Here is a 26,539-nt window from a genome sequence, read left to right as displayed (position 1 = left end):
CTAAAAAAAGTTTTTAATAATTTTGACCAGTACATTTTCTCTACTGTATCATCAGTTTTCTACCCAGTGAAAAACTTGATTATTTTTATTAAACTTATTAGTTTTTACGCTGTCATATCATGTGAATTCACCTTGTTCCTGTTTGTCTTACACAGTTACTGGTACTGCTGTGTCGATGTGTCCGTGAGCAGGCAGATGCTTGTGACAGGAGACAATATGGGACAGTTGTTACTCCTGGGATTGGATGGACAAAAGGTGTGTGTCAGTTAACTTCATAATTAAAGTGCTAAGAGATAACTGAGACGAATCAGAGCAAATAACAAGGACGAGATTAACAGGTTTTCTGTTTGTTCAACATCGTAGATTTTCAGCAACAAGTTGCACAAAGCCAAAGTGACCCATGCAGAGTTCAACACCAGATGTGACTGGTTGTTGGCGACGGCCTCAGTTGACCACACGGTGAAGCTTTGGGACCTGAGAAACATAAAAGACCAGAAGAGTTTCCTGCACAACCTGCCTCATGAAAAGGCTGTCAACTCAGGTAACACTGGCTTTGAGTTTGGTCTTCCTTCCTTTCCAACATGCAATATTTTATGGCTCTTGACAAACAACATGACATCCATGCAATATATATATCATATAAAAGTAAAAGCTATAATTAGAGCCCAACCTATACAGGATTTTTGGGGGACCGATGCTGATTTTAGGTACTAAGAAATTTCCAGCTGATGCATATATTTTAAAAATGGCAACAATTCCTAAGATGTATGTATGTAATTGAGGCCTGATAATTTACAGCTTAACCATAAACCTTATTATGAATAACTATAAATAAAGAAAACAGAAATGCACAACTACAACCAAATGTATAGAACTTGATAAACTTTTACATCAAAGTGAAATCTAATAAATTATTTAAAATGCACATCTTTTCTGAATTGTTTATTCAGTAAAATAAGTTTTCATATACACATATGAAAAGTACATACACAGATCAACCAACATAATATGTCTGTAAACCAATCTAACTATAATGTCCTGAATTTTGAAGGGACCTCAGCCCAGTTGTCAAAATAAATATAGTGAAAAAAGTAGTTAATTATAATTATTGGTATAAAATTCTATGATTTTCTTACCATTAAGCCCAAATCAGGTGGTAAAGAAATAATTTTGACCAAACTGTTTCTGTCGTCTCCTCGCAGCCGTTTTCAATCCGTTCGACTGCTCCAAGTTACTGACCACAGATCAGTACGACGAGATACGCGTCTACTCGTCCAGTGATTGGTCGACGCCTCAACATATCATCCAACATCCTCACAGACAGTTTCAGCATCTCACACCCATCAAGGTTTGTTCAGTCTCTGTGTGTGCGTCTGTGTGTGTTGTGTCTCTGTGTCTCCTAACGAACTAATGAATAACACTGTTTGCAAATGTAATGGAAGCACTGTGAAACACTGTGGAGAGTTTTTATATTGACAATGCTGCACAGTGATGGAAAGAGCATATAGCCAACATGTTATCATAGAAAATCTATTTTCATGTTACAGCCATCTAACCAAATTTATAATTGTTCTGTAGGCAACATGGCACCCGGTGTACGACCTGATTGTCGCCGGCCGCTACCCTGACGAGCGTGTTTGCTCAGGTGACCAGAGAACCATCGACATCTATGACTCCAACACAGCAGAGCTTGTGTATCAGCTGTACGACCCCACGGCGTCAGGGATCAAATCTGTGAGTACAGCTATCAATCTATTTACCAATTCCACAAATGTCTGTCTGTCTGTCTGTGGCTCACATATGTTAAGAACCTCTTCATCCTTTCAACTTCACAATTTGCATGTTTATTGTTAAGGGCCCAAGGAAGTGCAGTGTCGAATTTGATGTGATTTGGACCTCTGATGTGTTCAATATTCATAAACTTTGGTTAAACAGGCGACCAGTGCTCCGTCGCAGCAGCAGCTGGGACCCGTCAACATCAGTGACGTTCTGCATCGTGATAAAAGCGTGTTTGTGACAATTCGGCACATTCACCATTCAACAACGACTCATTCTCCAGTTCAGGTTCTGCGAACTGCGTCGAGCTTCACTGAACTATGAATAAACAGGCGAACGGCTTCGTGCAGCAGCGGTGGTGCAGCCTCAGGGTTCTGAGTTCCAAGTCCTGCAGCATGTCTTTACTTGCTGTCGCTCCATTACTGCAGTTCACTATAGTTTCAGGAAGGAAGCTTTAACCAGCTTTACCACAGGCCAAGCAAAAAAAAACATTCCAGACAGGCATGTTTAGATAGGGCACTGCACTAGTGTTAAAAGCACCAGAGAAAAACGATAAGACACCAAAACTAAACACCTTCAATTTTGTATTTCCAGATCAACAAATTCAATCTCATGGGTGATGTGATTGGATCTGGAATGGGTGAGTGTTTCAGATTTTTCAGTTATCTGATGGTTTGATTTAAATCAGTGTGAGGAAATGTTGGATTGTTTGTCTAAAGCTGCATCGTGTTGACTCGCAGGCCTGACGGTTCTAGTCTGGAACAGGAACGAGTCACTGATCAGCGATGGGGACACGCAGCAGCAGGAGGACACCTCAGCCTCAGTGGACAGTCTGAGACGGCAGAGGAGGAGTCGGCAGAGCTCCAACAAGGAGCGGAGACGTCCGGCTGTGGATCCAAAGCTGAAGAGGAAACTGGCTTCTCTGGAAGAATGTGATACCAAGACCAAGACCAAACAAAAACAAGCTCAGATGAGGAAGAAGTGAACTTTCAAATATTCAGGAATTTAAAAAAACTCACGTTCACATTCCTTTGTTTACTGTTTGTTGTCTCTAACTGCAGGGACTGTTTGAATGTTTCAGGTTTTCTCTTACAAACCGTTTTAAAACAGGAAAGTTTGTGTGTTTTCAAAGATGTTTTTCTACTGTTTAGCAATAAAAAGGTTCAGGTTTCTGTAATAATTAAGTATTTTGTTTTTACACACTGAGTATGTTATAAATACACAATAATATAAAGGAAGAATAAAGGCAAGTGGTTTATAACATGCTCTTTTATTTCATAAAGACTGGCAGTCGGTGTATTAGGCATAACTGTAGAGATGATTTCCTCGTAATTCATGGACCGTGACATTGGCCAGCTGGAGCAGCACCCTGCCCCAGGCCGCCTGTTCCTCTCCTCTCTCCTGGTGCCAGGCCTGGTGGGCAGAGTACACCATGCTCAGGACGAGACTATCAAACTGCGCCTGAGTCAGTGGCCTCGTCCCCCGCTCCTCCAGCGCGTCCACCATCTGCACCATGGATTCACGCTTTCTGGGAATATTATCATTGATCTGAGACAGGAAGGCCCGCCCCGACCTCATCGATGCCATCTCCTTATCAAGCAGGAGGATGTTTTTATCCTGGTCGACCTCCACCCCGCCCAGCAGGAGCTGCACACAGGAGAATAAAAGAAGCATCCGGCACTAAGTCAAGTAGAAGTTGCTCAGATATATAAAATGTATCTGCAGGAAGAGGTTTGTACAAAGTACCTCAAACATCAGGTTTGCATCAGACACTGGTGAGTCAGTCATTTTAGAAGTTGGACTTGTGCCCGCTGCCACATCTAAAGTAGAAAATACTGGAGTTTAACGGCAACCTAAATTAAACTACGTACTGACGATTATCTGTCGGTGCTAGACACATGTTTTTAGCTGTAATGCATAATACACAACATTTGCAGTTACAATAGAAAAAATAACATTTAAACTGTCTATCCACAGCTCTGTTAGAAAATCTTCTGTTTCCACTCACCTCGCAGCACTTGTTCAGACCAAAGCCACAAAAATACCTGAAGGCAGATTTTAAGTTTCAGTTTCATCGTGTTTATTCTTCTTGATTATCAGCGACAGATAATCCAGCACAACCCTCTCACCTCTGCGCTCCCTCTACCACCTCAGTGAGTCCAGGAAGAGGCACATCACACTGAAATACCGAGCATTTTTCCTTCTTGGAAAAAGGGAGCAAAAGCCAGTTGGCTTGTGAAGCAAAGCAGACGGCATTCATTTTTTCAAAAGGCCTCCTCCTGGTTTCCACACATTTTAGTTAGTAGGACAAGAAGTTCACAGAGGAAACTGACAATTTCACCCTTTGCTGTTGGGGGGCAGCTGTGGCTCGGGGTAGAGCGGTCATCCTCTAACCAGAAGGTCAGCAGGTTGATCAACCCCAAATTGCCCCTTCTCATATAGAAAGTGCTGCACATAGATACTCTACATAAATACGGACCTTTTACCATTCATTTACCATTTGTATAAAATTCAGTTAGTATCAGTTAAGGCTGTACTTGAAGGAGAGATTTCTCGTGTGTGTTCATAACAAACATCAATGAAAGTGATGTAGATTAACTGAGAGTGAGGGTCTGTCTCAATCACCACAAATAAGTCAAAGAAAGAAAGAGTTAAGTAAGCAAGTATTATTTGTTTCCATCATTTTATGCAGAGGATTGAATTTAACATATATAATGTCAATAAAATCTAATTATCTCCAACCAAATCCCCCATAAACACTTTACAGACACCTCATTCAGAAGGTGATGTCAGCTCTGAAAAGAAAGAAGCCTGCACGAATTCACTCCAGCCATCTTGTCCCTTAAATAAAAAAGTAACACATGAGATTTAATATTGCATTTTTTATATCAAGCTGGAAAAGCCCGAGAGGATGAGCTCTGAGCTTTCATGTCATTTTCTGACCAGAACATTGACGAATTTATTATCGAAGAAACCTTGTTACTTTACCTGGAAACATCCAGGACTGAACAGTGGTTTTGTACATATATGATATTGGACAGTGGTATTGGAGGAGCAGTATTTTTTTAAATTTCTACCAAGTAAATAAAGTCACTGGTGTATTTATTTATATCCGTGGACAAAGTAAACATTGCCCCCTGTAGTAACACAGCGCCGCCACACTGGGGCGGTAGCAGCAGTGGATGACAGTCAGTGGAGTTTATTGACTTCCGGTGCAGTCTGTGGTCCTGAGTGATAAAGTAGTGAAGAGAAAAGAAGAAGGTAACTCGTCTTGTTTTTATTTCTCTGTGAAGCTTCACGTCTCCTGTGGCTCGTGCACATTAGTATTAAAATCTCTACTTCCACGATATGACTGAACTTCCACGCGAGAAGCAGCGTTAGCCAGTGAGCTGCCGCCTGTGCTAACGCTAGCTAGCTAATCAAAACATTAACATCAGTCAAGGCTAAAACAGTCCAACAGTAAATCCTACACTTATGATGAATATATTCACTATTAGTTAAATTATTTTCGTGAGCTATTGATTTAACTTCGTGACGATTTTAAAGGTTGTAATGTTTGTTTGTTTGTTATTATTATTATTATTATTATTATTACATCTAGTCTTACTGATCGATAATATTTTGGTCTCTCCCAGTTGATACCGATGGATAAATGACATATAACGCAATATAATTTAACAGCACCACGGTCAGTAGCTTCAACAAAGCCAGAGGGATAATTCAACCACACCTACATTAATTTAGGAGTTTGGCTTTGTTATATCAGCTGATAAGCAAACAGGAAATTGTTAAAGATTGTTTGAAATACTTTAATTATGTAATAGTTTGACCATTAAAGACTACTGCCAAGCTCATTTTGTACTTGTTAAATGTCTTCCTCATCCCTGTGTTTATCATGGTCCCATAGTTGAATAAAACTGATTATAACCTTAATGACCAGGGGTTTTGCATTTGACAGCTGTTTCAGTTCTGTTTCTCTTTCTGATAGATAATAACTTGATACGCTGTTTGTTGTTTTTTCTCGGGCCAGCAGCAAAGATGGAGTCCAGCGAGGAGGGGGGCCTCAGTGTCGGCGGCTCTGTGGGAGAGGAGAACTACTTCTTGGGATACACGTTCACTGACCGCTCCCACTCCAGCCGGTTGGTGAAGAGCATCATGGATCTGTGCCGAGAGGACGGCCTGTTTGCCGATGTCACCATCAACGTGGACAGCAAAGAGTTTCACCTGCACCGACTTGTGCTCTCAGCGCAGAGCAGTTTCTTCCGCTCCATGTTCACCTCAAACTTAAAAGAGTCACACAACCGCGCAATTGAGCTGAAAGATGTGAGCGCCACCGTCTTTCAGCTGCTGGTTGATTACATCTACCACGGCACAATTAAGCTGAGGGTGGAGGAGCTGCAGGACACTTATGAGATGGCAGACATGTACCAGCTGACTGCTCTGTTTGAGGAATGCTCCCGATTCCTCTCGCGGACAGTGGAGGTTAACAGCTGCCTGCAGGCAAGTCACTGTCACTTTCTCAGGTCTATCAATATTTAAAATGTAGCAATGATGAATTCAGATCTGATTTATCATTACTGTTTATTTTTTCTTTCCAGGTGATGTGGCTTGCAGACAGACACAGTGACCAGGAGTTGTACACTGCTGCCAAGCACTGTGCTAAAATCCACTTGGCCCAACTGCATCAGACTGAAGAATTTCTAAATCTGCCTCTTTGTCTGCTCCTGGATATACTCAAAGGTATTGCTGCCAGTTTGTTTGTTAAGTGGGTTTACTGGGTTACCTGTCTCAAGTCAAGTTTGTTAACTTTTTGCTGTTAATTTAAAACAAGGAGCTCCATGAATAGGAATCAAAACGTCTTGTGTTTGTGGTCAGATGGTGTTCCGAGCTCCCAGAAACCAACATTGGCAATCGCGTCGTGGATAAACCACAACAAGGTGGAGAGAGAAGAGTTTTCTTGCATCCTCCAAGAAAATCTCAAGGTGACAACTTTTTTTTAATCAAGAGAATTTATTATTTTTTTTTCTTAAAGAAGATGCTTTAAATATTTGTCTGTTCAAATTGTTTGTATCTGGGAAAATGATATCTCTTCCTCTTCTTTTTCCACAGGAAATTGGTGAGAATGTCCACATCTACCTGATCGGTAAAGAGGAGACGAGGACTCACTCCCTGGCTGTGTCCCTCCACTGTGACGAGGACGATTCGATCAGCGTGAGCGGCCAGAACAGTTTATGCCATCAGATCACCGCTGCCTGTAAACACGGAGGAGACCTGTACGTGGTGGGGGGGTCTATCCCTCGCCGCATGTGGAAGTGCAACATGCACACCATGGACTGGGAGCGCTGCGCCCCACTGCCCAGAGACCGCCTCCACCACACCATGGTTTCGGTCTCTACAGAGGATGCTATCTACTCACTCGGAGGCAAGACACTGCAGGACACACTCTCTAACGCCGTCATCTACTACACGGTGAAGGACAACATGTGGACAGAGACCAGCCAGCTGGACACTGCAGTGTCAGGGGCGGCTGGAGTCAACTTGGGAGGAACCATCTACCTGCTCGGAGGGGAAGAGAATGACATGGACTTTTTTACAAAGCCATCCCGTCTCATTCAGTGCTTAGACACCTCCAACCAGAAGTGTCAGATCAAACCTTACATGCTGCCGTTCGCCGGCTGCATGCATGCTGCTGTTCACATGGATGTGATCTTTATCGTAGCAGAAGGAGACTCCCTGGTGTGCTACAACCCTCTGCTGGAGAGCTTCACCCGCCTGCGCTTCCCTGAGGTGTGGAGCTGCATCCCCTCTCTGTGGAAGGTGGCCAGCTGCAATGGTTGCATATATGTCTTTAGGGACAAATGTAAGAAGGGGGACGCAAACACACTAAAGTTTAACCCGGCTACGTCTGTGGTCTCTGTCATCAGAGGGATGAAAATCCTGCTCACAAACTGGCAGTTTGTTTTGGCCTGACCTGTCCTCTATATGCTCACAGTGTGGTCCACACATTGACCGCAGAGAATCAGGGAAGACTGATGGATAAACTCTCCATGACTTCACCGTTCAGACATCCTGGGTGAAGACCTGAGCTAAATGTATTTACCCAGCTGGTTTCTGTGTCACTCATTCCATTCAGCTGACCAGTAAAAACAGTGCCGTGTTGTGTGTCGCTCGCAGTGTGTCTCATTGTGGATCTTTTAGCTGAGAAGATTGTGGCAGTGCTGTAACCAGTGATGAAGTCATCAACATTGTTTCTTGTGCACTGCTTGTTATTAACACGCATGAACTCTTCAGCGTAAAGAAACTTCACTGAACATCAAACATCCTTCAATGTATTGTGTGTGAACAGGTGTATCTTTATGATGTTGGCTGAATATCCTCCCATTTCATATTTGAAGTCAATGTGCATAAACATGCTAACGGAGGATTTTCAAAATTTTCAAATGTTCACATTTCCTGTTTTAAGATTGTATATTTTGTATGTAAAATGTACATGTTCAAGTTAAGCTGTTGATGTAAATGTCAAATATATCTACACGTTATTACTGTTGGATTATGTTTATGACCCTTAAGCCTAAATGCATTAACCATCTCTAACTATTAATATGATGTTTATTACCGGGGGTTTAGCATCTTTCATTGTTGCAATTGTACAGTAATGAATTTAGAAAGTGTTCACTTTGTCGCCGTGTGGCTCATGAGAGGAAAAAAAGGCATAACCTCCAGCTGTATTTATCTCTGGATTGCTAATGCAACTTGTGAATGGAGGGGTGGTTAAAAAGGTGCCTGTTTGTGTCCTTGGGCGTGTGGGGGGGGGTGCGATGGGGTTGGGTGGGGGTCTGTTTGAAGGAGAGAAAGCTACTACAGACAGGCAAAAACTCTGATCCCATTGATGTGTTTCAGGAGGCTGTGGAGACTGAAACCCAAACCCAGTGACATGTCAGACTTGGTGAACTATTCTAAGCATCAGTTGCTGACGCCGAGATGAGGGGTGGGGGTTTCTGGGGGCACATATGCGCCTCCATAAGAAATCCCAATTGGAGTTGACGGCCGCTACCAGCACCATCTGACACGCACCGCCTTAATGTTGGGAAATGAAGCCGTTTAAAGCACCGGTATAAAATCCCACACGTGCGAGTCTGGTCAGATCCGTTTGTGGATGAGTGTTTTTAATGCGCCAGAGGGTCGAGATGTAAAAAGTTGCCGTCCAGCGGGTGAGGTTTAGTGTGAAGGCAGATCGCTAGGAGCTGTAGTGACCTTGGGACTGCTTGCTGAGGGCAGGACAGAATTCCTGAAGGGACACATGGTCTAGAGTGACAAGGCCATCTGCTGTAGCGCCAGCAGTAGGAGGAAGGTGGAGGGGGTGCTGAGATTCCTTTCGCTGGGGTGTGGAGGGAGTAGATATTCTGGGATATCACTGCTAGCACTCCACTGGGAAACGTGTTTCTTTGGAGTTTTTCAAACGGAAATCCGACGCAGACTTTTTGAACACTTGATGGTGAGTAGGGATCGCTGCATGGTTAAATGGGGAAGCAATTTTTCTGGCACTCCAGCTCCTCACAAAGCGATTGGTGATAATGATCTTGGGGTGTCGCCGTTTTACTTCAACGGATCCAGTTTCCTTTCCATCTCAGCACAGTCGGAGCTGAGAGAGCAGGACCCGGTAGGCCTCCTGGCACCGTCCTCTTGCAGGATCATCTTCAAGGAATCTTCGTTGGAGTTGTACTGTGCATGGCAAGGATCTACTTTCTTGCTGCCTCACTGAAATTGCATGGCCTAAACGAATGAATATTTTTATGAGGCGCCTTGCACCAGAGATGGGCCAGGACCAAACCAAGCAGCAGATAGAGAAGGGCCTGAAGCTGTATCAGTCCAACCAGACAGACAAAGCCCTGCATGTGTGGACAAAAGTGCTGGAGAAGACCTCAGATCCTGGAGGGAAGTTTCGGGTGCTGGGGTGCCTGATCACAGCTCACTCCGAGATGGGAAAATATAAAGATATGCTCAAGGTAAGCCTCTGAAAAAGCTGTACAATACAAACAACAACTCCATGCAATGTGATCAACCAAAAAACATCTGATAAGTTTCCTGTCGCATTTCTAAAAAGGTTTAATTTGGGAAAATGTGGATATGAGCAGTGTTGGAATAAAACGTTCATTAACATCCTTACTCTGAAAAACTGGTCTCTGAAAAGTCATCACAGTCACAGTTTTAGTTCTCCGATCATTTTTCGTGTTGTGCAAACAGCAGTATTGCGTGTGTGTGTTTGAGTAAATGCCACTGCACATCTCAACAATATTATATGTCATCATATCTGCCCGGGGATCGCTACAGCCAAATGCTGTCGTAGCAATATTTCTGCTGAGTCCAAGTGATAATAGTCGGAGAGGAGGTCGAAGGTCACTTCTCTTCGTTCCATTTACAATGATCTTGTGAAGCATGGGTTAATTTGTGGCTTCCACACGATGCAGAGTAAATAAGTGCCCTGCAACCTGAGTATCAGTGTGGGGTGTCTTGTTGACATAATCATCCCACAGGACTTTATAAAGTATCGTCCTTATGTCTTTGACCTCATTAGACGAGTTGAACAACAGATATTTGTTTGAATTTAAGACTAAACCGATTATTATTTGCTAAATGTTAGTTTCCCATCGCTTCACACATAATCACCTCCCTCCCCAGTATGCCCTCGATCAAATCGACACTGCCAGAGAAATGGAGGACCCGGACTACCTGACGGAGGGCTACCTCAATCTGGCCCGCAGCAACGAGAAGCTGTGCGACTTCCAGAAAACCGTCTCGTACTGTAAGACCTGCTTAAACATGCAGGGCACCACTGTCAGTCTGCAGCTCAACGGACAGGTGTGTCTGAGCATGGGCAACGCCTTCCTGGGCCTCAGTGTCTTCCAGAAAGCTCTGGAGAGCTACGAGAAGGCCCTGCGCTACGCACACAACAATGACGACAAGATGCTGGAATGCAGGGTCTGCTGCAGTCTGGGAAACATCTACGTCCATCTGAAGGTACTCAATATCCTGCTTTTACTGAAATGACATTGTGTTCCTCAGCTGTAAATGTTATTCTGATGATCTTAATTTGTGCCACAAAGATAAACAGTCCTTGCCTTTGATCCTGGATGAGACATTTTAGGTCAGGAAGCTGAATACAAGCTTGTTAAAACAATCTGAAATACTCAGATGCTTGCAGACGTCTGAGGTTTGTTATTCAGGCTGCACGTGTGACTTGATTGTGCAATTGGTACTGATGTTGCCAGTGTATTTGCAGAGTATGATAACACTGCAGAGCATCCAAGCAAACATCATCAATGGTTAGCTCATGTAGTGCTGGGCATTGTAAAACAAGGGCGGAGTGAGTGGGCTGGCTGCACGGGAGGTGGGGGTGGGGGTGGGGCTTATGTAGTACCCTTGACATCAGAGATTTGTAAGAGTAAGCCCTCGACTTCCCGGGGAGGATTGGTTTCAATGGGATTGTGATGAAGTGGGTTTTGAAGAATGCACTCATGCGTCACATTATTTAATGAAAGAAAAAACTAAATATGCTTGTTAGTGATACTTTAGCAAACAGGCCAACAAACACCTTTTCTCCTCAGATTCTTTATTTGAACATTGTCAAAGTTTGACTCGTAGTAGTGATCTTTAAGGTCTTACCCGTTGTTCACATCTGCCAACAGGACTATGAGAAAGCCCTCTTCTTCCCCTGCAAAGCAGCTGAGCTGGTCAATGACTACGGCAAGGGTTGGAGCCTCAAGTATCGAGCCATGAGCCAGTACCACATGTCTGTCGCCTACAGGAAACTGGAGCGCCTGCCAGATGCCATGGAGTGCTGTGAGGTATTGTTTTATAACCGTCCAACACACGACTGCAGTCCTGGGAGACAAACCTACATAATGTGCGGAGAATGTCACAGTTTAGGTTTCCTTAGCAAACTCGCTGTCCCCCGACGCCGGAGCCGCAGATACTGTAGATGTTGTGCTGCCAACAGGTGCGAGCGCCAGTTGCTGTGTCGTACGAGGCCTCAGATCTGGACAGAAATATGCTCACAGAGGCGCTGGTTTAAAGTGTTAATGAAGAGGGCGGCTTTAGGCCCCACTCTGTTCTAATTCTGGACACAGGGTGAAAAATAACTTGATGTCATTGCCTTGGAGCGCAGACGTATAGTAAGAAGACAACAGGACGCGTTTCAGCTTTATTACATCTGCCCGACACATTTAGACAAACATGTTACACATCTTGTGATTATAGAATGGAAGAGGGGGGGGCATCTCACATCCCCCATCACTGGATGACATTAATGTAACTATGGTTTATTACATTACGTGTTATTCTTATGATTGGTAACAATTCTGTTCTTAAAGTATAAACAAAAGCAATTTGAAGAATCTTTGCTTTAAGTAGAATAAATCAGAAAGGTTAAGGTTTTTACACTAAATTAAGTATATATTGATATTTTATGAACAGCATACCAACACCAACATCCAACAGTCCCCTTTTGAAACCACATTAAAATTCACTACATCCAGATTTTTTGGGGATCTGCACACAGACTCATAGTCTCCTAATAATTCAAGATCCATGAATTATTCTCTGAGAAATCAACAAAAAATCTCACAATGTTAAAGAAAGTGGGAAACAATTCCTGGATCTACCCCATCCGATCCAAACCAATACTTAATGAGATCTTCTAGGGTCATGACCTTCCCCCGACACAGCATTTTTTCATGGAAATCGCTTATGTAGTTTTTGTGTAAAAACTTGAGCTCCTTAGTGGAGGTAATGAGAAATCACATTCAAAATGTTTAACAGGTGCACAGCTGTGTGTGTGTGTGTGTGTGTGTGTGTGTGTGTGTGTGTGTGTGTGTGTGTGTGTGTGTGTGTGTGTGTGTGTGTGTGTGTGTGTGTGTGTGTGTGTGTGTGTGTGTGTGTGTGTGTGTGTGTCACTGAGCTCCACTGTGATTAGTTTGTATCACCTCTTGTCTCCTGCTTCTACAGGAATCTATGAAGATTGCTCTGCAGCACGGCGACCGTCCTCTGCAGGCTCTGTGCTTAGTGAACTTTGCAGACATACACCGCTGCAGGCAGGACTCTGATGTGAGGAGCCACTCTTAGTGCAAAGTTCTTTAGGTCTTTCGTCCACACGCAAATGTTTTAATTTGTTATTTATCTTCCAGAAAGCATTCCCTCGCTACGAGTCTGCCCTGGGTATCATGACTGAGATCGGAAACCGTCTGGGACAAGCACAAGTTTATCTGGGCGTCGCAAAGTGTTGGCTTCTGCAGAAAGAATTTGACAAGGTACTTTTAATTAAATAAAAATAAAAGCCTGGTTCCAGACTCCTGAAATCCTTCTCAAATATCTGATTTCTTTTTATCAACAATATAATGAAAGAAATCAAGAAAAATGCACTAAATTGTCAGGCTAACATTGTATGTAACGCTTTTGGTACAACTTTAAGAAAATATCAGTGTCTACACAGCTGTTTGAGTTGTTTCCTAGTATTTATCAGTATTTTGACAGTGCCTCTCACACTTTGCCGTTCCAGGCTCTTGATTCTTTGCAGCGATCTCAGGAGTTAGCAGACGGAATGGGAAACAAGGTATCTGATGCTCTTTAATTACAACCTACAGGACAAATGGCTCAGGTTCACTTCTGATATCGCAGTACGTGTCCTGTTAACAGTCTTCTTCCTGTGCTCATGTCCAGCTGTGCACACTGAAGGTTCACTGCCTGAGCGAGGGGATTTATCGGAGCCGGGGGCAGGAGGAGAAGCTCAGGGAGCAGGTGGTGAAGTTCCTGCAGTGCGTCGAGGAGCTGGAGCTCTACTGTGGCATGTGTGGAGAGTCCATCGGGGACAGGGACCAAAAGCTGCAGTCCTTGCCCTGTTCCCACATTTTCCATCTCAAGTGGGTGATCTTGCATTGCGTATTCTTGCCTTGTATTATTTTTGACTTGTGCATTTTTCGCAAATAGCACAAACTCTTGCCTCGGGTTGACCCTCTGCTCTTCTATCTCTTCAGGTGTCTGCAGACAAACGGAACGAAAGGTTGTCCTAAATGTTTCAAGTCGTCCATGAAGCCTGGATTTGTTTGATTGGTGCAACGTGTTTGTGCGTTGGATCTGCCGACACAGCGTGAGGCCTCGCAGGCTCCTGACTGATCTGAGAGAAGCAGGCAGCCTCGGGATGTGCTGAAGATGTTCGAGGAGTAATGACGATTTACTGCTCTGATGCTGAACTGAACCCAGGGCGTCCCGGAGTGCAGCTCTGAGGTCACGATCCAGGCGTCCATCTTACGTGCAGACGTCAGTCTGTGAGAGGCGGAAGCTGAGAGTTATATTTCAATATATAAGCAGAGGAAGAAAGAACCTAAACTACCACATTGTTTCTGATGACTGAACATTTGGAGCATTTGTCCAAAGAGCATTTATAACTTAGTGTATTTGCTATTTTATGTATTAGATTTGTTTATGAAAAAGTGAGATAAAAAGATCTTTGGAGGAATTCAGTGAAATCTCAGTTATCTTTGTCGCAGGGTTTCCTTTCATTTTTTTCTTTACACAACAGATTTGTTTTTTATCCAGAACACAGAGACATGACTGATTTCATACTTGTTATATTTATTATCGTATTCGTGTACATACTCTTTTGTAGTACATCTCTTTGTAGTATATTTTGTCTGTAAAAATCTCTCGTTTGATTTATTTGAGGTGTTTTGTAAAACCCACAGCTAACTAAAATCTCTTAACCATTCAAAAACTAGTATGTCTTTACGAAACGTGTCCATGCAGCTGTTTTTTGTTTTGTTTTCCCTTCTTCACAAAGAGTGAGGAGCAAGATCAACACACATTGTGTTCAATGAAATTCCTTTTCTGGAAACTAACTAATCAACTCTTAACTCTCACATCAACTGTCATAGTTTAAGGAGAAGTACTGTTGAGAAGGAAACCTCTAAATAACCGATTATTCAGAGGAGTTACTGTTGTAATGGTGTGTTTTCATATTTGTAGTCGTATGTAAATATGAATAATAAGTCAACAGATCTCCGTCGTCACATCGAGATCATTTTCTTGGCATTTTGTGATTTTGAGGGCGAAAGCCAAAAAGCTGAGCTATTGTGTTAAAATGTGGCATGTGATATTTACAGCGCCGAGCAACAAGGTTGGATTATATATCGATCCCATCCTGTATCCATGTAACTGTATTTATGTAACTGTTTGTCATAGTATTTCATAATATTCAGTGGCTTTATCCTCAATATTCCTTTGTTTATTTTAAACATTTTGTGATTTGGTTAAAAAGACGAAATCACCGTTGCTTAATCAAGGTTCTTCATATACAAAAGGTTTTCTTCAAAAAGTGACTTATTTAATCAGAGAGTTCATGATACAAAATTTCTTTACAGGACTCTTATAAAGCATGAAATATAAAAATGCATTAATGTAGGAACAAAAATAATTTAAACAAACTATTAACCTTTTTTGACAAATTTATTTGATCAGGCAAAGTTGAGAAAATCAAAACTTTAGCTTCAAAATTGTACACGTACTGTTTTCTCTCTTCCATCATGTGAGTCGGTCCACAGCTTTAGAGAGAGAGAGAGAGAGAGAGACACATTTACCTTTACTGCACGAGCACTTACGTTTCTCCCGGTACGAACACAGGAGCAGCGCCTGGTTCTCTGTTCTGGGGTCAGTGCATCCGGGTACTGCGACTGTGTGTTTACCTGTCAGTGTAACACGCGGCGACTTTCTTTTCACTGTTTGTTCTTGAGGTGCTGAAACGATTTTTTTTTCCAACAGCACAGCCGCTCATCTTTTAACAGTTTAAACTACCTCTGTTTTTAAACTCCTCCTCAGAGGACTAATGCAGTAATAACTCAGTTTAATACATGTAGAATTGTTGTTGTTGTTTTTTCTAGACACCATGTAGCTGATTTCCATGATTTAGAGTCTTGACTAAAATGCATTTGTTAATATATTTATGCATCGAGTCAAACCATGTTAATCCATGTGTCGGATGTGGAGACATTTCAATATGGGAAATAAAGTAAAAGTGAATTTAAGTGTCACTACTTTGTTGTTTTTAAACATTCTTTATATAAACTCAAATATATATTCATAAAGCACGTGGAGATGCTGAGATATGTTAATCCTTGAACCAAGCAAGCATATGACATGGCTGTAAAATACAGTACGTGGCAGTCTTGATGCCTTCTTAACCAGTCGTACAAGTTCGCCAACATTTAGGGAGGCTTCCTCTGAAGGGTGCGAGGTTGGACTTTGTGTTGTCACACCTGAGGAGCAGGAAGTCCTTTTGGATTCCGGTAACCTCACTTCACAGGAACACCTCACCCTGATGGCCGCAGCGGACCTACTCTACGAAGAGGACCTATTTTGTCCCCAGTGCTCTGAGATTTATTGTGTTCCCGTTCGGTTGAAATGTGGCCACAATGTTTGCAGAGTTTGTTTATACAAATTCTGGGAATGGAAGGGATGTCGGGAATGCCCGGTGTGTCTCACCGTGTGTGTCCCTGGGAGGCCTCCTGTCAACCTGGCTCTAAAGATAGCTGCGGATGAATATCAGCTGCGGCGGAGCAGCGGGGACCAAGACGTCTGTGGTTTGCACAACGAGAAGCTCACACTTTTCTGTCAGAACGACGAGGAGCCCGTGTGTCTCCTCTGCCAGATGTCAAAAGAGCACAAAGTTCACGAGTGCTGCTCATTGGAGGAGGCTGCTAAACAGAAAAAGGTAGAGCCAGAAGAGAAGCCAGGGAGTTAATGTGCACAACAGAAGAAACACAGGATTTAATTAGTTATCGGATGTAATGGTGGATTTGCTGCTACTGTAATTGTAGTTTTAATTTATAGCGAACAATTACTTTATTTATTATCTTCAAAATATGTAATTATCTTCTCAATGAATCTAAAATGTCAGAAAACAGTGAGAGGTGTCCATCACAATGTCTTCAAATGGTCTGAATTGGTAAATAGTCTGTGTTTATAAAGAGCTTTTCTAGTCCTGATGACCACTCACTGTGCTTTACAGTACAGGTGGACATTCACCCATCCACACACCCATTCATACAGTGCATCTATGTAAAGCACTGTCTCTATGAGAAGGGGCAGTTTGGGGTTCCGAATCTTGCCCAAGGACACTTCAGCATGCGGACTAAGTAAGACTGGTATCAAACCACCGAACTCCTGGTTAGAGGACGACCGCTCTAGCCCCTGAGCCACAGCCGCCCCAAATCATTTTGTTGAAATGAGGTGATTGATTATCAAGTAAGTTACTTTTCTGTCATCAAACTAATTCCTTCAGCTCTCTGTTCTGTGACCATGTTAGACAGAAATTTCTACCATGCTGGAGTCCATTAGGAAAAAGCTCAAAACTCTGAACAAGACAGAGGAGCAGTGGAGAGAGACAAAAACCTATATACAGGTAAGAAATGAACACATTCACTCATTATGACAGCTTCTGGTATCTCCATATTACAGTCTAAATGTTCAAATGTTGAATCCTAGTGTGACCTGCTAGACACATTCAGCATCTTTCAGTGCTATAAACAAGACGCTTCCTCCATATTGCAGACCCAAGCTCTTCAAAACGAGAAGGCGATAAAGGAGGAGTTTCAGAAGCTGCACCAGCTCCTCTGGGAGGAGGAGAAGACGCGGCTGAAGCTGCTCAAACAGGAAGAGGAGGTCAGGACCCAGGTGATGTGTGAAAAGCTGGAAAACATCAAGGACCAGATCAGAGGCGTCGCGTCCATCATCAGTGACATTGAGGGAGCTCTCAGACGGGAGGATCTAAAATTTCTAAAGGTACGGCTACAGACGTTATTCACACTATATCATTACAGTTTACCTGTTTAGACCTGGTGAAAAGAGGAAGGCCTGAACTCTGACTCCAAACCATGAACTGATCCAAGTGGTCAAAAGTTCACCACACCAATATATGTATGAACAAAGAAGCTAGAGTGGATTTCAAGAGCACATACATCTGCAATGGTCTGATTGTGTCCTTGATGATCGTAAATATTCAAATAGTTTGAGATACTGGACTTAAGCTGTAATCATAAAAAAGAAAAACTTTATATTTTATAGCCTCTATGATAAACTTTATTACAGGCTCTAGACCCAATAGCAAGACATACACCATAAAGAAAAAAGAAAACAGATACATAAACACATACAAACATACTCTTATTCATGAGAGTCTTAAAAGGCACCAATACCAATGTTTCCACAGATATGATTGATATCTGACCGAGCTGCACCTGGGGCTTGTGAGCATCATTATAATACAGTTTTTATGCTCCCTTTCTTTGGGACTTTTACAATTGTGCAACTTTCCATTGTGCACTTCTTCAAATGTTCATAGCCGTGACATGTTTACCACCAGTCATGCGTGTTTGATTTGATCACATCAGTCATCAAACAGCCTTTCAGCCTGTAGGTGTGGAGAGTTCTCACTAAAGCTAATGGAGTACACAACAAGTGTCCTGCAGAGAATCCTCCCTTCATGTCGGTTATATATTCACTTTGGAGGCTGCTGATAAACTGCATTGTGTTTACACTAAATGTTGTTCCTGTCATTTTGTCTACTCCATTTGAATCAACGAGGGAACACTCCCACTTGCATCTGCATGTAATGTGCATTCGACTGTGCTGCCAAGTGTTTTTTTCAAAGCCACGCTTCATTAACAAGAAGTATTTCTCCACTCTCTTTGTTCACATACAGGATTACAAGAAGACAAAGAAAAGGTACGCACACCCTACGCTCTGCTAAAATCAGCTCCACATCTCCATCAGACTATCATCCGTATAATCAATGTGATGTTTTAGGGTCAAATGCAACATCCGAGAGCCGGAGTGTATCAGAGACATACTGATAAACTCTGCCAAGCACCTGGGGTCGCTCAAGTTCGCAGTTTGTAAGAGCATGGCCAAGATAGTCCAATACGGTGGGTGAACAGACAACACGTTATAAAGTTCAATTTGCTCTTCCTGTTTCAATTTTCAATCTACTGAACTTTATTTCCACTTTCAGTTCCCATCACTCTGGACCCAAACACAGCCCACTCCAACTTAGAGTTGTCTGAAGAGCTGACCTGTGTGCAGTACAGCAGGAGGCAGATCCTCCCCGACAACCCTGAGCGCTGCACCAGCCGCCTGTGTGTGCTCGGAGCCACCGGCCTCACATCTGGAAAGCACACCTGGACCGTGCAGGTGGACCAAAGCAAAGAGTGGTACATCGGAGTGGTCCGAGAGTCCGTCCAGAGGAAGAGCACCGTCTTCCTCAACCCCGCCGAGGGCTTCTGGGTGATCGGCCTGTGCAACGGAGACGGCTTCTGGGCTCAGACCTCGCCTCCCACCAAGCTGGTGCTGAAGCAGAGGCCTGAGAGGATCACTGTGGTGCTGGACTGCGACAAAGGAAAGGTGGTGTTCATCAACGCTGCCGATTTGACGACAATACACACATTCAGAGACAGATTTACAGAGAAGATTTTCCCCTACGTCTCCACAGGATTGTATGAGGAGGACAAAATCTGCAGCCGTTTGACAATCTGTCCTCTGACCATAACTCTGAATGTAGAATAGACTCATACAGGAGACACGTCTCTGTACAAGCAATGAGGACACTGTGTTTCACATTAGGAGTGTGACAGCTTTTATATCTGACAAACAAGGTACATACAAATCCACGATTCACACACAAAATCCAACTGCAAACTGAATGACACCAGATCGTATCCAATGTAGGTGAGTGGTATGTATGTATAATTTATAACACAAGATTCTTTCAAATATTTGAATCTTAAATCAGTTTTCATCCTGTGACATTAACTGTCATTTTCTTTGGTTTTGGTTTTCCTCTCTGATGCCATATCTTTCAGTTTAGAATCCAGTTTTCTTTGCAGATATGCTTTTTTATTAGGGTCCATGGATTTGTCTTTCTTCCCGCTGCCGGCATAAAGGACGCCTTCTCTGCTTATTCTCATCCGAGCATGAGACTTGGCTTTTTCTCCACATCCGTGAACCTGAAAAAAAGAGTTTACAACGCGATGATTAGATTTGTGGAGAAAACACAAACGTTCTCACTTTTTTGTATTAAAAACTGTCATGTGGTGAAATATCAGTATCATTATGAATCTTGTTTTACAGAATAAAAAATTCAGAAAAGATGAACATTTATATTTACATTATATCTAAAAAAAATCTAAGTTTTTCTTGATTTAAATAGTAAATATTTGTGTTGTATTTTTATTTATTAATAATTTAACACTGTTATATATATACATATATCAGCCGATATATCAATATCGACCAAAAATCCTTACTACTATTATACTTATTTCTCAAAAACCACAAACCAACCAAAACTTGGTTGCAGTGTGTTCCTCTTACCTCTGGTATGTGATGACTGAGACAGTACTGTCTATTACAGAAGCTACAGAGCTGTCCCAGCATCAGCACAGACGCTTTACACTTGATGAAACTACACACACTTTCAGCCTTAACGACGGCGTTGATGAGTGTGTCAAAGTCCCCGTCTGGAGCCGCGGCAGCAGCAATGTCACAGGCGCCTGCCTTTGTTCGCTTCTTCCCTGGGAGAGAAATGACAAAGATGGCTTGGTACTTCTGAGCCACAAAAATCCAGACAGAGATGCGTACTTATTGGTTTTTATCATCTTGCGAGCACGACTTCAGATACACACAACCACTGAGATTAATAGAACTCAGCTAATCAAGTTTTATTTTCACCTTGGAATCTCATAATGGCATTCTCATTGTCATCAGTAGGAACCTGCACTAACATTAACATAAGGTAATAATCTCGTGCAAAAAGTTATTTATAAACACAAGATAAAAAAAATATCACCTGTCGGGACTTTAGTTGCTCAGAATGTTACAGAAACAAAAGAGAAAGGTTTCACTTGGCAGATGTTAAAAATGAGATGTTTCTAATCAAACCTTTGCTTTTCTTGGATGTTTGGGTCGGAGCTGCTGGGATGTTGTTTTGTTGCTTTTTCTGTTGAGCGTGTTCGTCTCTTTTCTGCTGCTCCCTCTCCATTCGATCCAAATGTAAACTCTTCAGATCTAATGGAGGCGGACCCTGCCGCTCACTTTGGGGATTCCGGCTCGTCTCCTCCTCCTGGGTCGTTTCCTCTTCCTCTTCTTCTTCTTCTTCTTCTTCTTCTTCTGCGTGTGTCGGCTCCTTGGCTGATGCTGAATCAAGGGGCCTGGACACACTGATGTACCTGTCTTTCCCCTCACCTTTGCTCTCATGCACAAGGCCCTGTTCCTCTGCGATCTGGTGGACCAGCAAGCGGTCATGAGAGTTGAAGGATGATGGGAATTGTAGTTCACTCTGATTTGGGTTCTTCAGAAACCTCTCCACTTGCTCTCTGATCTCAGCGTCTCTGTTCTTGTTCTGTTCCATCTTTGTCTGCGTTGACGTGCAGGATTTTGGGTGCTTCTCTGAACCGGCAGTATTTTCCTTCTTGCTGCTGTTGGTGGATTTCTTCTGTCCTTGCTTCGTCTGGCTGGTGGGCTGATCTTTGACCCTTGGTTTGGTTGATGCGGAGCTGCTGGTGGACGCATTTGTGTCTTTGTGGTCACGGGTGTAGTTCTGTGGCACGATATCCTGGATGTACTCAAAAGCCGTCCTGACCTCACCAAACTCAGTCATATGATCGATCAGGGACTTCAAGAAAGCATGGTTCTTGACGGTCTGCGTGTCGCACACTACAGTGATGTGGCGTCTCGCACGTGTAACAGCCACATTTATTCTTCTGTCCTCCGCCAGAAAGCCAACTTCACCTAAAATTTAAAAAATGGACAAAATGTTTGTATAAATGCAGATTGATTCTGCTGAGGTTCATTTTCTGAGGAAACAGACACAACTTTACAGAAAAAAGAAAGAGAAGGAAAAGACCTTTTCTATTGGATCGAACTAACGACAAAACCACAGCCTCTTTCTCTCTGCCCTGAAATCCATCCACGGACTTTATCTCCAGCTCTGGATGCCTTGTAGACAGCTTCTGACGCAGAAGATCCACCTTTACAGAGAAAGAAATCAAATTTTGCATTATTATATTTAGAACATAGGTCCAGTAGTTGCAGTTGAGTACAGATATACTTTAAAATGCAATTCCTCAAGTTGGTGACTTACTTGTAAATTGTAAGGGGCAATAACAGCTATGTCTCTGGCTTTAACTCCAGCTTCAGTCAAGGCCTTAACGTGCAGATCAACAATGTCGACCTCACCTGAGGACACAGGGCACTCAGTTAGATCCCATACAAATCAAACAGTTAAGATATTCTGTATATCTACAATTAAAATAAGACTAACCTTGGTTTCCTTTGGACTGCTCATCTGGGACCTCCATCTCACTCAGACCGCAGCCTGACGTGTCGATCAGGAGGAGCGGCGTGCTGGTCTCGTCCACACAGGTCACTCCTGCTAGATCTCTGTTTGGTCAACGACAGCGAATTTAACAATTATTAGAGTGAGTTATTATAAACTGGAATAGAAATACGAGATGTTTTCTATAACTAAGCTGCTTCTTACTTTAAGAGATGTCTCTCCACAGAGCTGTGAGCAGTCAGCCTTCCCTGGTACATCTGTTTGGAGGCCCAGTCCATGATGGCGCTGTTCATGCGGTACTGAACCGTCAGCATGCGCACCACCGAGTCCCCATACATCTGGATGAGTCTCTCCATAAGACTGAGGGACAAGCCTTTTGATGCAGCACTGTGGGAAACAGAAGACAAAACAATTCAAATAGTTTAACAAGATCTAAAAGCCCTGAAAACAAGTGATATAGAGTGATATATTTCTCTTCATTGACTTGATTAGAAGTGAAAAGGAAATATGACGACAGATGTGGGTTATAGTCCTTCCACCTGTTTGACTTCTACCCTGGTTTTTAAGTCATAAATATTTACAGCTAGGAATAATTTAAGAATAAGAGAAATGCTATAGATCCCAAACCATTTTTTCAAGGGTAGATTTTAGCTGTAGACTATAATAAAAAACTAAATCTAAACGTAAAAAAACATGAAAACCTGATCTTTACGTTTGTGATTTGATAGTCGGTGGTAGCTGCTTGTAGTCCCCGGCCAGGACGCACTTTCGAGCTCGGAGGAGAGGTATCCAGCAGCTGCTCTCCAGGGCCTGAGCACACTCATCTATCACCACCCAATCAAAATGCTCTGCTGGTAGGTACTTCAGAGGGCCGTCATTAAAGGCACCTGAAAATGCAGACAAGCGCTCACTGATTGCAGTTCATAATCACTGCTACGGCCGAAAGACATTATGTTCACTTGAGTCCATAACTGACCTGTGTTGGTTGATAACACGACATCAGCACTTTTCAGGATCTGGGCGATGGCTGTTGCTTCCCTGGTTTTCAGCTCTTTTCTCAGCTCCCCTATTTCTCTTCGGAAATTAAACCGCTCTCCTTTGTCATTTCTCTTCTTCTTCATAGCGCTCTTGAAAATAAATAAATGAATAAAATATTACAAATCAGTCGAGGTGGCATAAACGCTAGAAGGAGAGCACAGTAAAATGCTTACAAAAGCTTTGTCCATGTCTTTACGGATGTCAGTGATGATGTTTGCGTTGTCGCTCTGAGCGAGGATGGCATCCAGTGAATGTTTCTGAATGGACTCCAGCAGTCTGGCAGGGTGACCCAACCTCAGGACTTTGGCCTTACACCTTGCCAACCTCTCCACCAAATTATCCACAGCCACGTTGGATGAGGCACAGCACAGGACCTGCACGGACACAACAACCAGATGAAAATAAACCTGTCTAGACAGAAATGCTGCAATGGCAAATACAGAAACCCTGACATCGACACATAAATATAACTGACTGATTCAGTGGAGAAAAAAAATACTTATTTACACTAACACATTTAACTTCTCGCACCTTTTGGCCTTGTTTGACTGCTTGCAGGATTATTTCCACCACGGTGGTGGTTTTCCCAGTTCCAGGAGGTCCATGAATCACAGCTACCTCTCTCTGAGACAAAGCAAAGGTCACAGCTTCTCTCTGGGATTTATCCAGACTCAGGTTGAAGAATTCCACTTCATCTGATGACATTTAAAAGAAAGGCTGCAAGAATTAGTCTCATTGATTTGCAAGGTTTTGAAATGATTGTTTACAGAGAGCTGCACAACGAGCGACCACTTACTTGGCTGTGAATGAGAGGAAGGTTTTGAATCTCCAAAAAGAACATAGATCAGATTGGCCGCTGGTCCATTGCTATATCGGTTTAATGCATTCAAGGCCCTGCGAGCACAAAAACACACTTAAGTTGTTTCAAGGTTTCTCAGCAAACTTTTAACTGTATGTGCTCAGTAAAGACGGATACTCACTTTTTCATTCGTTTGTAGGTGACGTCATTTGCTAATTTTAAAAGGCTGTGAAGAGCATCTGTGTCAAAACTGAGCCCATCCTTTGAATCATCAAAAGCCACACTGATAGAGGCCTGGCTGACCCTCGTCACGATCCCTGTGCCAATCTGAGAGGCTGCGGTGCAACCACCCGCGTCATACAAGCCAACAATGTCACCTGTAACAAAAGACATTAACAACACATTGAACTAAATAGGAAACCAAAGTCACAAAAAAGAAACGCATAAAATGCTGTATTTTTCCATCTCACCAGGCCCAAAGCTGTTGCTGGGTAGAGATGAGAAACCAAGATGCTTTCTTGGCTCTAGGATGAGGACTGTGCGTCCGTACAAGCCTGTGGACTGACTTCCTATCTGCAGTTTCAGCAGGCAAACACCTTTATTTTGAAGATCCTTGAGAGAGATGTTTTCCTGCCATAACCTGGCGGCACAAAACAAGAATGCAATTTTACAGGGTCAACTGTAAATAATAATATTTTATATTTTGTGGGGGAAACATTGTAGGTTAAGGTTTGTGTTTCCAGTAAACCACAGCATGACCTCTTTCAAGATATTCACCAACATTTACATAAAGGTCAGGAAAGCCGACTTTAAAACAGACATGGAACATCCTCTATGGCTCTGTCGAAAATCTGATGCTTACTTTCTACTGACTGCATCTAAATGACACTGTCATGTCATTTGCTCAGGTTACACAGACAATCTGCAATGCATGCAGCCCAAAACTCATGACTCAGTGAATGCAGACACCTGCATGTCCACTGTCAGTTAGCGTCTTGGACTATATCCAGCCTTTGATAAAAACAACCTTGATCATATCAGGCTGATGATCAGGGAAATCTTGGTTAAGTCTTGGATCAAACTTATACCAGAGTCTGCATTACAGACTCCAGCTGTGGGGTTTTTAAGGGCCTTTTTTATTTGTCAGGGATACACTAAAGAATGGCATTATGGGAAGTGTAGGATCCAGTATCTATGGAGATTGACTCTTGCGGGAGTAAAACGCTGAGTCTGAATGTTATTTTTCTTACCTGGTCTCCTCTATTTCAGCTTCCCTCTCCTCCTCTAGAAGCTCGAGTGTCTTTGACACAAATTCTTCAACGGCCATGATTCACTATAAAGATCAAAACAAGTGTAAAAGCACAGTTCCCAAAACATGTCACAAATAGTAATGTATTAGTTATAATTATCCAATAATATAACATTACACTGGTATGATTCTATATGAAATAATGGCTTTTGTTTCTCTACTTGTGCAGTAAAATACTATTTGTATTGTATTTTAGTACGAGTATATTTACATTAGTGTTACAGTTGACCTCTGTGATACTTCTACCACCACTAAGTGCCCTAAAGTAACATGGTTCACCAGGTTATAGACGGCTCCTGGTTCATCCTCTCATTCATTCTCATTATGTTCATCTGTAGTTAGTGACACACACGCTAGCATGTTAGCTTGCTAACCTTACAACTCTCAGCCTCCTAACTTTAGCTTCAGTAGGAACTGGACAGTGTCACTCACCTGTTAGTATTTATCTGAGGAGACACAGACAGAGAGGAACAAGCGACTAGATCATGGTGGTGAAACTCTGTTGTTTCCTCTGTTACCGGTGAGTTTGTTTACTGACGCTTGTCTCTCTGGCTGGAGAGTAATCTTCTTCTTCTTCTTTACTCATGCCGGGTGGCAACCGACGTGAGGGCGCATTACCGCCATCTACTGGATCTACCTCCTCTCCCTGACTCCAGCTACAATTCAAAACACTGTATTTGTCCCCGGAGGGAAATTCTAATACACAAAGAGCAAAACACAAGTAAAAACAATAAAGAAAGAAAACAAGGACGACATCAGTGCAATGTCCACAGACAGTTAGAGATCAGTGCAGTGTACTAAAATGATAAAGTAAGAGAAGTGTAAATAACTGTAAAAGGACAGTGAGCAGGATAACGGCTGTGAAAACTGACTGTAAGGACGTAGATAAAACACTGAATGATTAAAGTTTATTTGACAGGGACAACGCTCATTAATCAACTTGGATGACACCACAGGAGCAGTATGGAGGCATGTTAGGTTGTTTCTGTTGTTTGAAGAAGTGGTCACCATTTACCTGAATTCAATTGGATTGTGCTGCAACACTGTTTACAGCTGAAACTTCAAAAGTGTTTCGTGAACTCAAACACTTCACCCCTCCCTCCATCGGCCTAGTGGTGAGTGGGTAATGAGTGGATTTTCATTTTTGGGTGAACTATCCCTTCAACTTCTATGGCCTCAATAATGATCATTTGGTTCTGGTGAATGTTTCACAAAAACAAACCTTCGTTATCACCTTGGA

At 42.7% G+C, this 26,539-nt stretch overlaps 6 protein-coding genes across 10 annotated transcripts in view; 4 read left to right on the top strand and 2 right to left on the bottom strand.

Annotated features, from left to right (window-relative positions):
• The window catches only part of ddb2 (damage-specific DNA binding protein 2), a 71,794-nt gene extending 68,757 nt beyond the window's left edge, over positions 1–3,037 (top strand). For all 4 annotated transcript variants that reach the window (XM_035156102.2, XM_035156103.2, XM_035156100.2 and 1 more), the window contains 6 exons: positions 156–255; positions 364–541; positions 1,203–1,348; positions 1,579–1,734; positions 2,371–2,416; positions 2,517–3,037. In XM_035156102.2, the coding sequence (XP_035011993.1) occupies positions 156–255; positions 364–541; positions 1,203–1,348; positions 1,579–1,734; positions 2,371–2,416; positions 2,517–2,761 (871 nt within the window). In that variant the 3' untranslated portion in view covers positions 2,762–3,037. The remainder of the gene's footprint in view (positions 1–155; positions 256–363; positions 542–1,202; positions 1,349–1,578; positions 1,735–2,370; positions 2,417–2,516) is intronic.
• LOC118109198 (protein FAM180A) lies at positions 3,028–3,946 on the bottom strand. The gene is made up of 3 exons (XM_035156104.2): positions 3,785–3,946; positions 3,523–3,596; positions 3,028–3,423 (listed from the first exon to the last, which is right to left on the bottom strand). The coding sequence occupies exons 1-3, from the start codon at positions 3,849–3,851 to the stop codon at positions 3,076–3,078; spliced, it is 489 nt and encodes a 162-aa protein (XP_035011995.1). The 5' UTR covers positions 3,852–3,946; the 3' UTR covers positions 3,028–3,075.
• A 980-nt stretch (positions 3,947–4,926) lies between these two features.
• On the top strand, positions 4,927–8,318 carry kbtbd4 (kelch repeat and BTB (POZ) domain containing 4). 2 transcript variants are annotated; one of them, XM_035157828.2, is made up of 5 exons: positions 4,927–5,037; positions 5,810–6,276; positions 6,375–6,516; positions 6,652–6,758; positions 6,886–8,318. In XM_035157828.2, exons 2-5 carry the CDS (start codon positions 5,815–5,817, stop codon positions 7,744–7,746), a joined length of 1,572 nt encoding a protein of 523 aa, XP_035013719.1. In that variant the 5' UTR covers positions 4,927–5,037; positions 5,810–5,814; the 3' UTR covers positions 7,747–8,318. The 2 variants fall into 2 exon arrangements, with proteins under 2 accessions (XP_035013719.1, XP_035013720.1); XM_035157829.2 differs by having other exon boundaries at positions 5,807–6,276.
• Positions 8,319–8,685: 367 nt separating this feature from the next.
• On the top strand, positions 8,686–15,848 carry rapsn (receptor-associated protein of the synapse, 43kD). The gene is made up of 9 exons (XM_035157541.2): positions 8,686–9,271; positions 9,391–9,782; positions 10,456–10,794; positions 11,463–11,621; positions 12,781–12,879; positions 12,960–13,082; positions 13,331–13,384; positions 13,492–13,691; positions 13,806–15,848. The coding sequence occupies exons 2-9, from the start codon at positions 9,558–9,560 to the stop codon at positions 13,876–13,878; spliced, it is 1,272 nt and encodes a 423-aa protein (XP_035013432.1). The 5' UTR covers positions 8,686–9,271; positions 9,391–9,557; the 3' UTR covers positions 13,879–15,848.
• A 93-nt stretch (positions 15,849–15,941) lies between these two features.
• Positions 15,942–19,967, top strand: LOC118110010 (E3 ubiquitin-protein ligase TRIM39). The gene is made up of 6 exons (XM_035157540.2): positions 15,942–16,534; positions 17,129–17,224; positions 17,374–17,604; positions 18,524–18,546; positions 18,628–18,746; positions 18,833–19,967. Exons 1-6 carry the CDS (start codon positions 16,142–16,144, stop codon positions 19,381–19,383), a joined length of 1,413 nt encoding a protein of 470 aa, XP_035013431.1. The 5' UTR covers positions 15,942–16,141; the 3' UTR covers positions 19,384–19,967.
• ighmbp2 (immunoglobulin mu DNA binding protein 2) lies at positions 19,437–25,904 on the bottom strand. The gene is made up of 16 exons (XM_035157539.2): positions 25,732–25,904; positions 25,241–25,323; positions 24,461–24,630; positions 24,172–24,367; positions 23,988–24,085; positions 23,723–23,886; positions 23,365–23,565; positions 23,130–23,280; positions 22,866–23,040; positions 22,358–22,540; positions 22,139–22,257; positions 21,959–22,053; positions 21,722–21,845; positions 20,758–21,606; positions 20,191–20,390; positions 19,437–19,823 (listed from the first exon to the last, which is right to left on the bottom strand). Exons 2-16 carry the CDS (start codon positions 25,315–25,317, stop codon positions 19,626–19,628), a joined length of 3,000 nt encoding a protein of 999 aa, XP_035013430.2. The 5' UTR covers positions 25,318–25,323; positions 25,732–25,904; the 3' UTR covers positions 19,437–19,625.
• Positions 25,905–26,539: the final 635 nt, after the last annotated feature.

This window comes from Hippoglossus stenolepis, chromosome 5, assembly GCF_022539355.2.
Source record: "Hippoglossus stenolepis isolate QCI-W04-F060 chromosome 5, HSTE1.2, whole genome shotgun sequence".
In the NCBI taxonomy this organism is placed as follows: Eukaryota; Metazoa; Chordata; class Actinopteri; order Pleuronectiformes; family Pleuronectidae; genus Hippoglossus; species Hippoglossus stenolepis.
Note: the sequence above shows the minus strand (reverse complement) of the source record. Positions and strands in the feature narration are given on the sequence as shown.

Excerpts from the sequence above, each read along its gene's own strand:
- ighmbp2 (XM_035157539.2), bottom strand. The coding sequence starts at position 25,317 with ATGGCCGTTGAAGAATTTGTGTCAAAGACACTCGAGCTTCTAGAGGAG. Across the intron at positions 22,541-22,865 it reads CCGACTATCAAATCACAAAC|TGCTGCATCAAAAGGCTTGT; the intron begins GTAAAGATCAGG and ends TGTTTCCCACAG. Across the intron at positions 19,824-20,190 it reads TCAGTCATCACATACCAGAG|GTTCACGGATGTGGAGAAAA; the intron begins GTAAGAGGAACA and ends TCTTTTTTTCAG.
- LOC118109198 (XM_035156104.2), bottom strand. The coding sequence starts at position 3,851 with ATGAAACTGAAACTTAAAATCTGCCTTCAGGTATTTTTGTGGCTTTGG. Across the intron at positions 3,597-3,784 it reads GTCTGAACAAGTGCTGCGAG|ATGTGGCAGCGGGCACAAGT; the intron begins GTGAGTGGAAAC and ends TTTCTACTTTAG. Across the intron at positions 3,424-3,522 it reads ATGCAAACCTGATGTTTGAG|CTCCTGCTGGGCGGGGTGGA; the intron begins GTACTTTGTACA and ends TCCTGTGTGCAG.
- rapsn (XM_035157541.2), top strand. The coding sequence starts at position 9,558 with ATGAATATTTTTATGAGGCGCCTTGCACCAGAGATGGGCCAGGACCAA. Across the intron at positions 11,622-12,780 it reads ATGCCATGGAGTGCTGTGAG|GAATCTATGAAGATTGCTCT; the intron begins GTATTGTTTTAT and ends CTGCTTCTACAG. Across the intron at positions 12,880-12,959 it reads GCTGCAGGCAGGACTCTGAT|AAAGCATTCCCTCGCTACGA; the intron begins GTGAGGAGCCAC and ends TTTATCTTCCAG.
- LOC118110010 (XM_035157540.2), top strand. The coding sequence starts at position 16,142 with ATGGCCGCAGCGGACCTACTCTACGAAGAGGACCTATTTTGTCCCCAG. Across the intron at positions 16,535-17,128 it reads AGGCTGCTAAACAGAAAAAG|ACAGAAATTTCTACCATGCT; the intron begins GTAGAGCCAGAA and ends TGACCATGTTAG. Across the intron at positions 18,547-18,627 it reads TACAAGAAGACAAAGAAAAG|GGTCAAATGCAACATCCGAG; the intron begins GTACGCACACCC and ends GTGATGTTTTAG.
- kbtbd4 (XM_035157828.2), top strand. The coding sequence starts at position 5,815 with ATGGAGTCCAGCGAGGAGGGGGGCCTCAGTGTCGGCGGCTCTGTGGGA. Across the intron at positions 6,517-6,651 it reads GCTCCTGGATATACTCAAAG|ATGGTGTTCCGAGCTCCCAG; the intron begins GTATTGCTGCCA and ends GTTTGTGGTCAG. Across the intron at positions 6,759-6,885 it reads TCCTCCAAGAAAATCTCAAG|GAAATTGGTGAGAATGTCCA; the intron begins GTGACAACTTTT and ends CTTTTTCCACAG.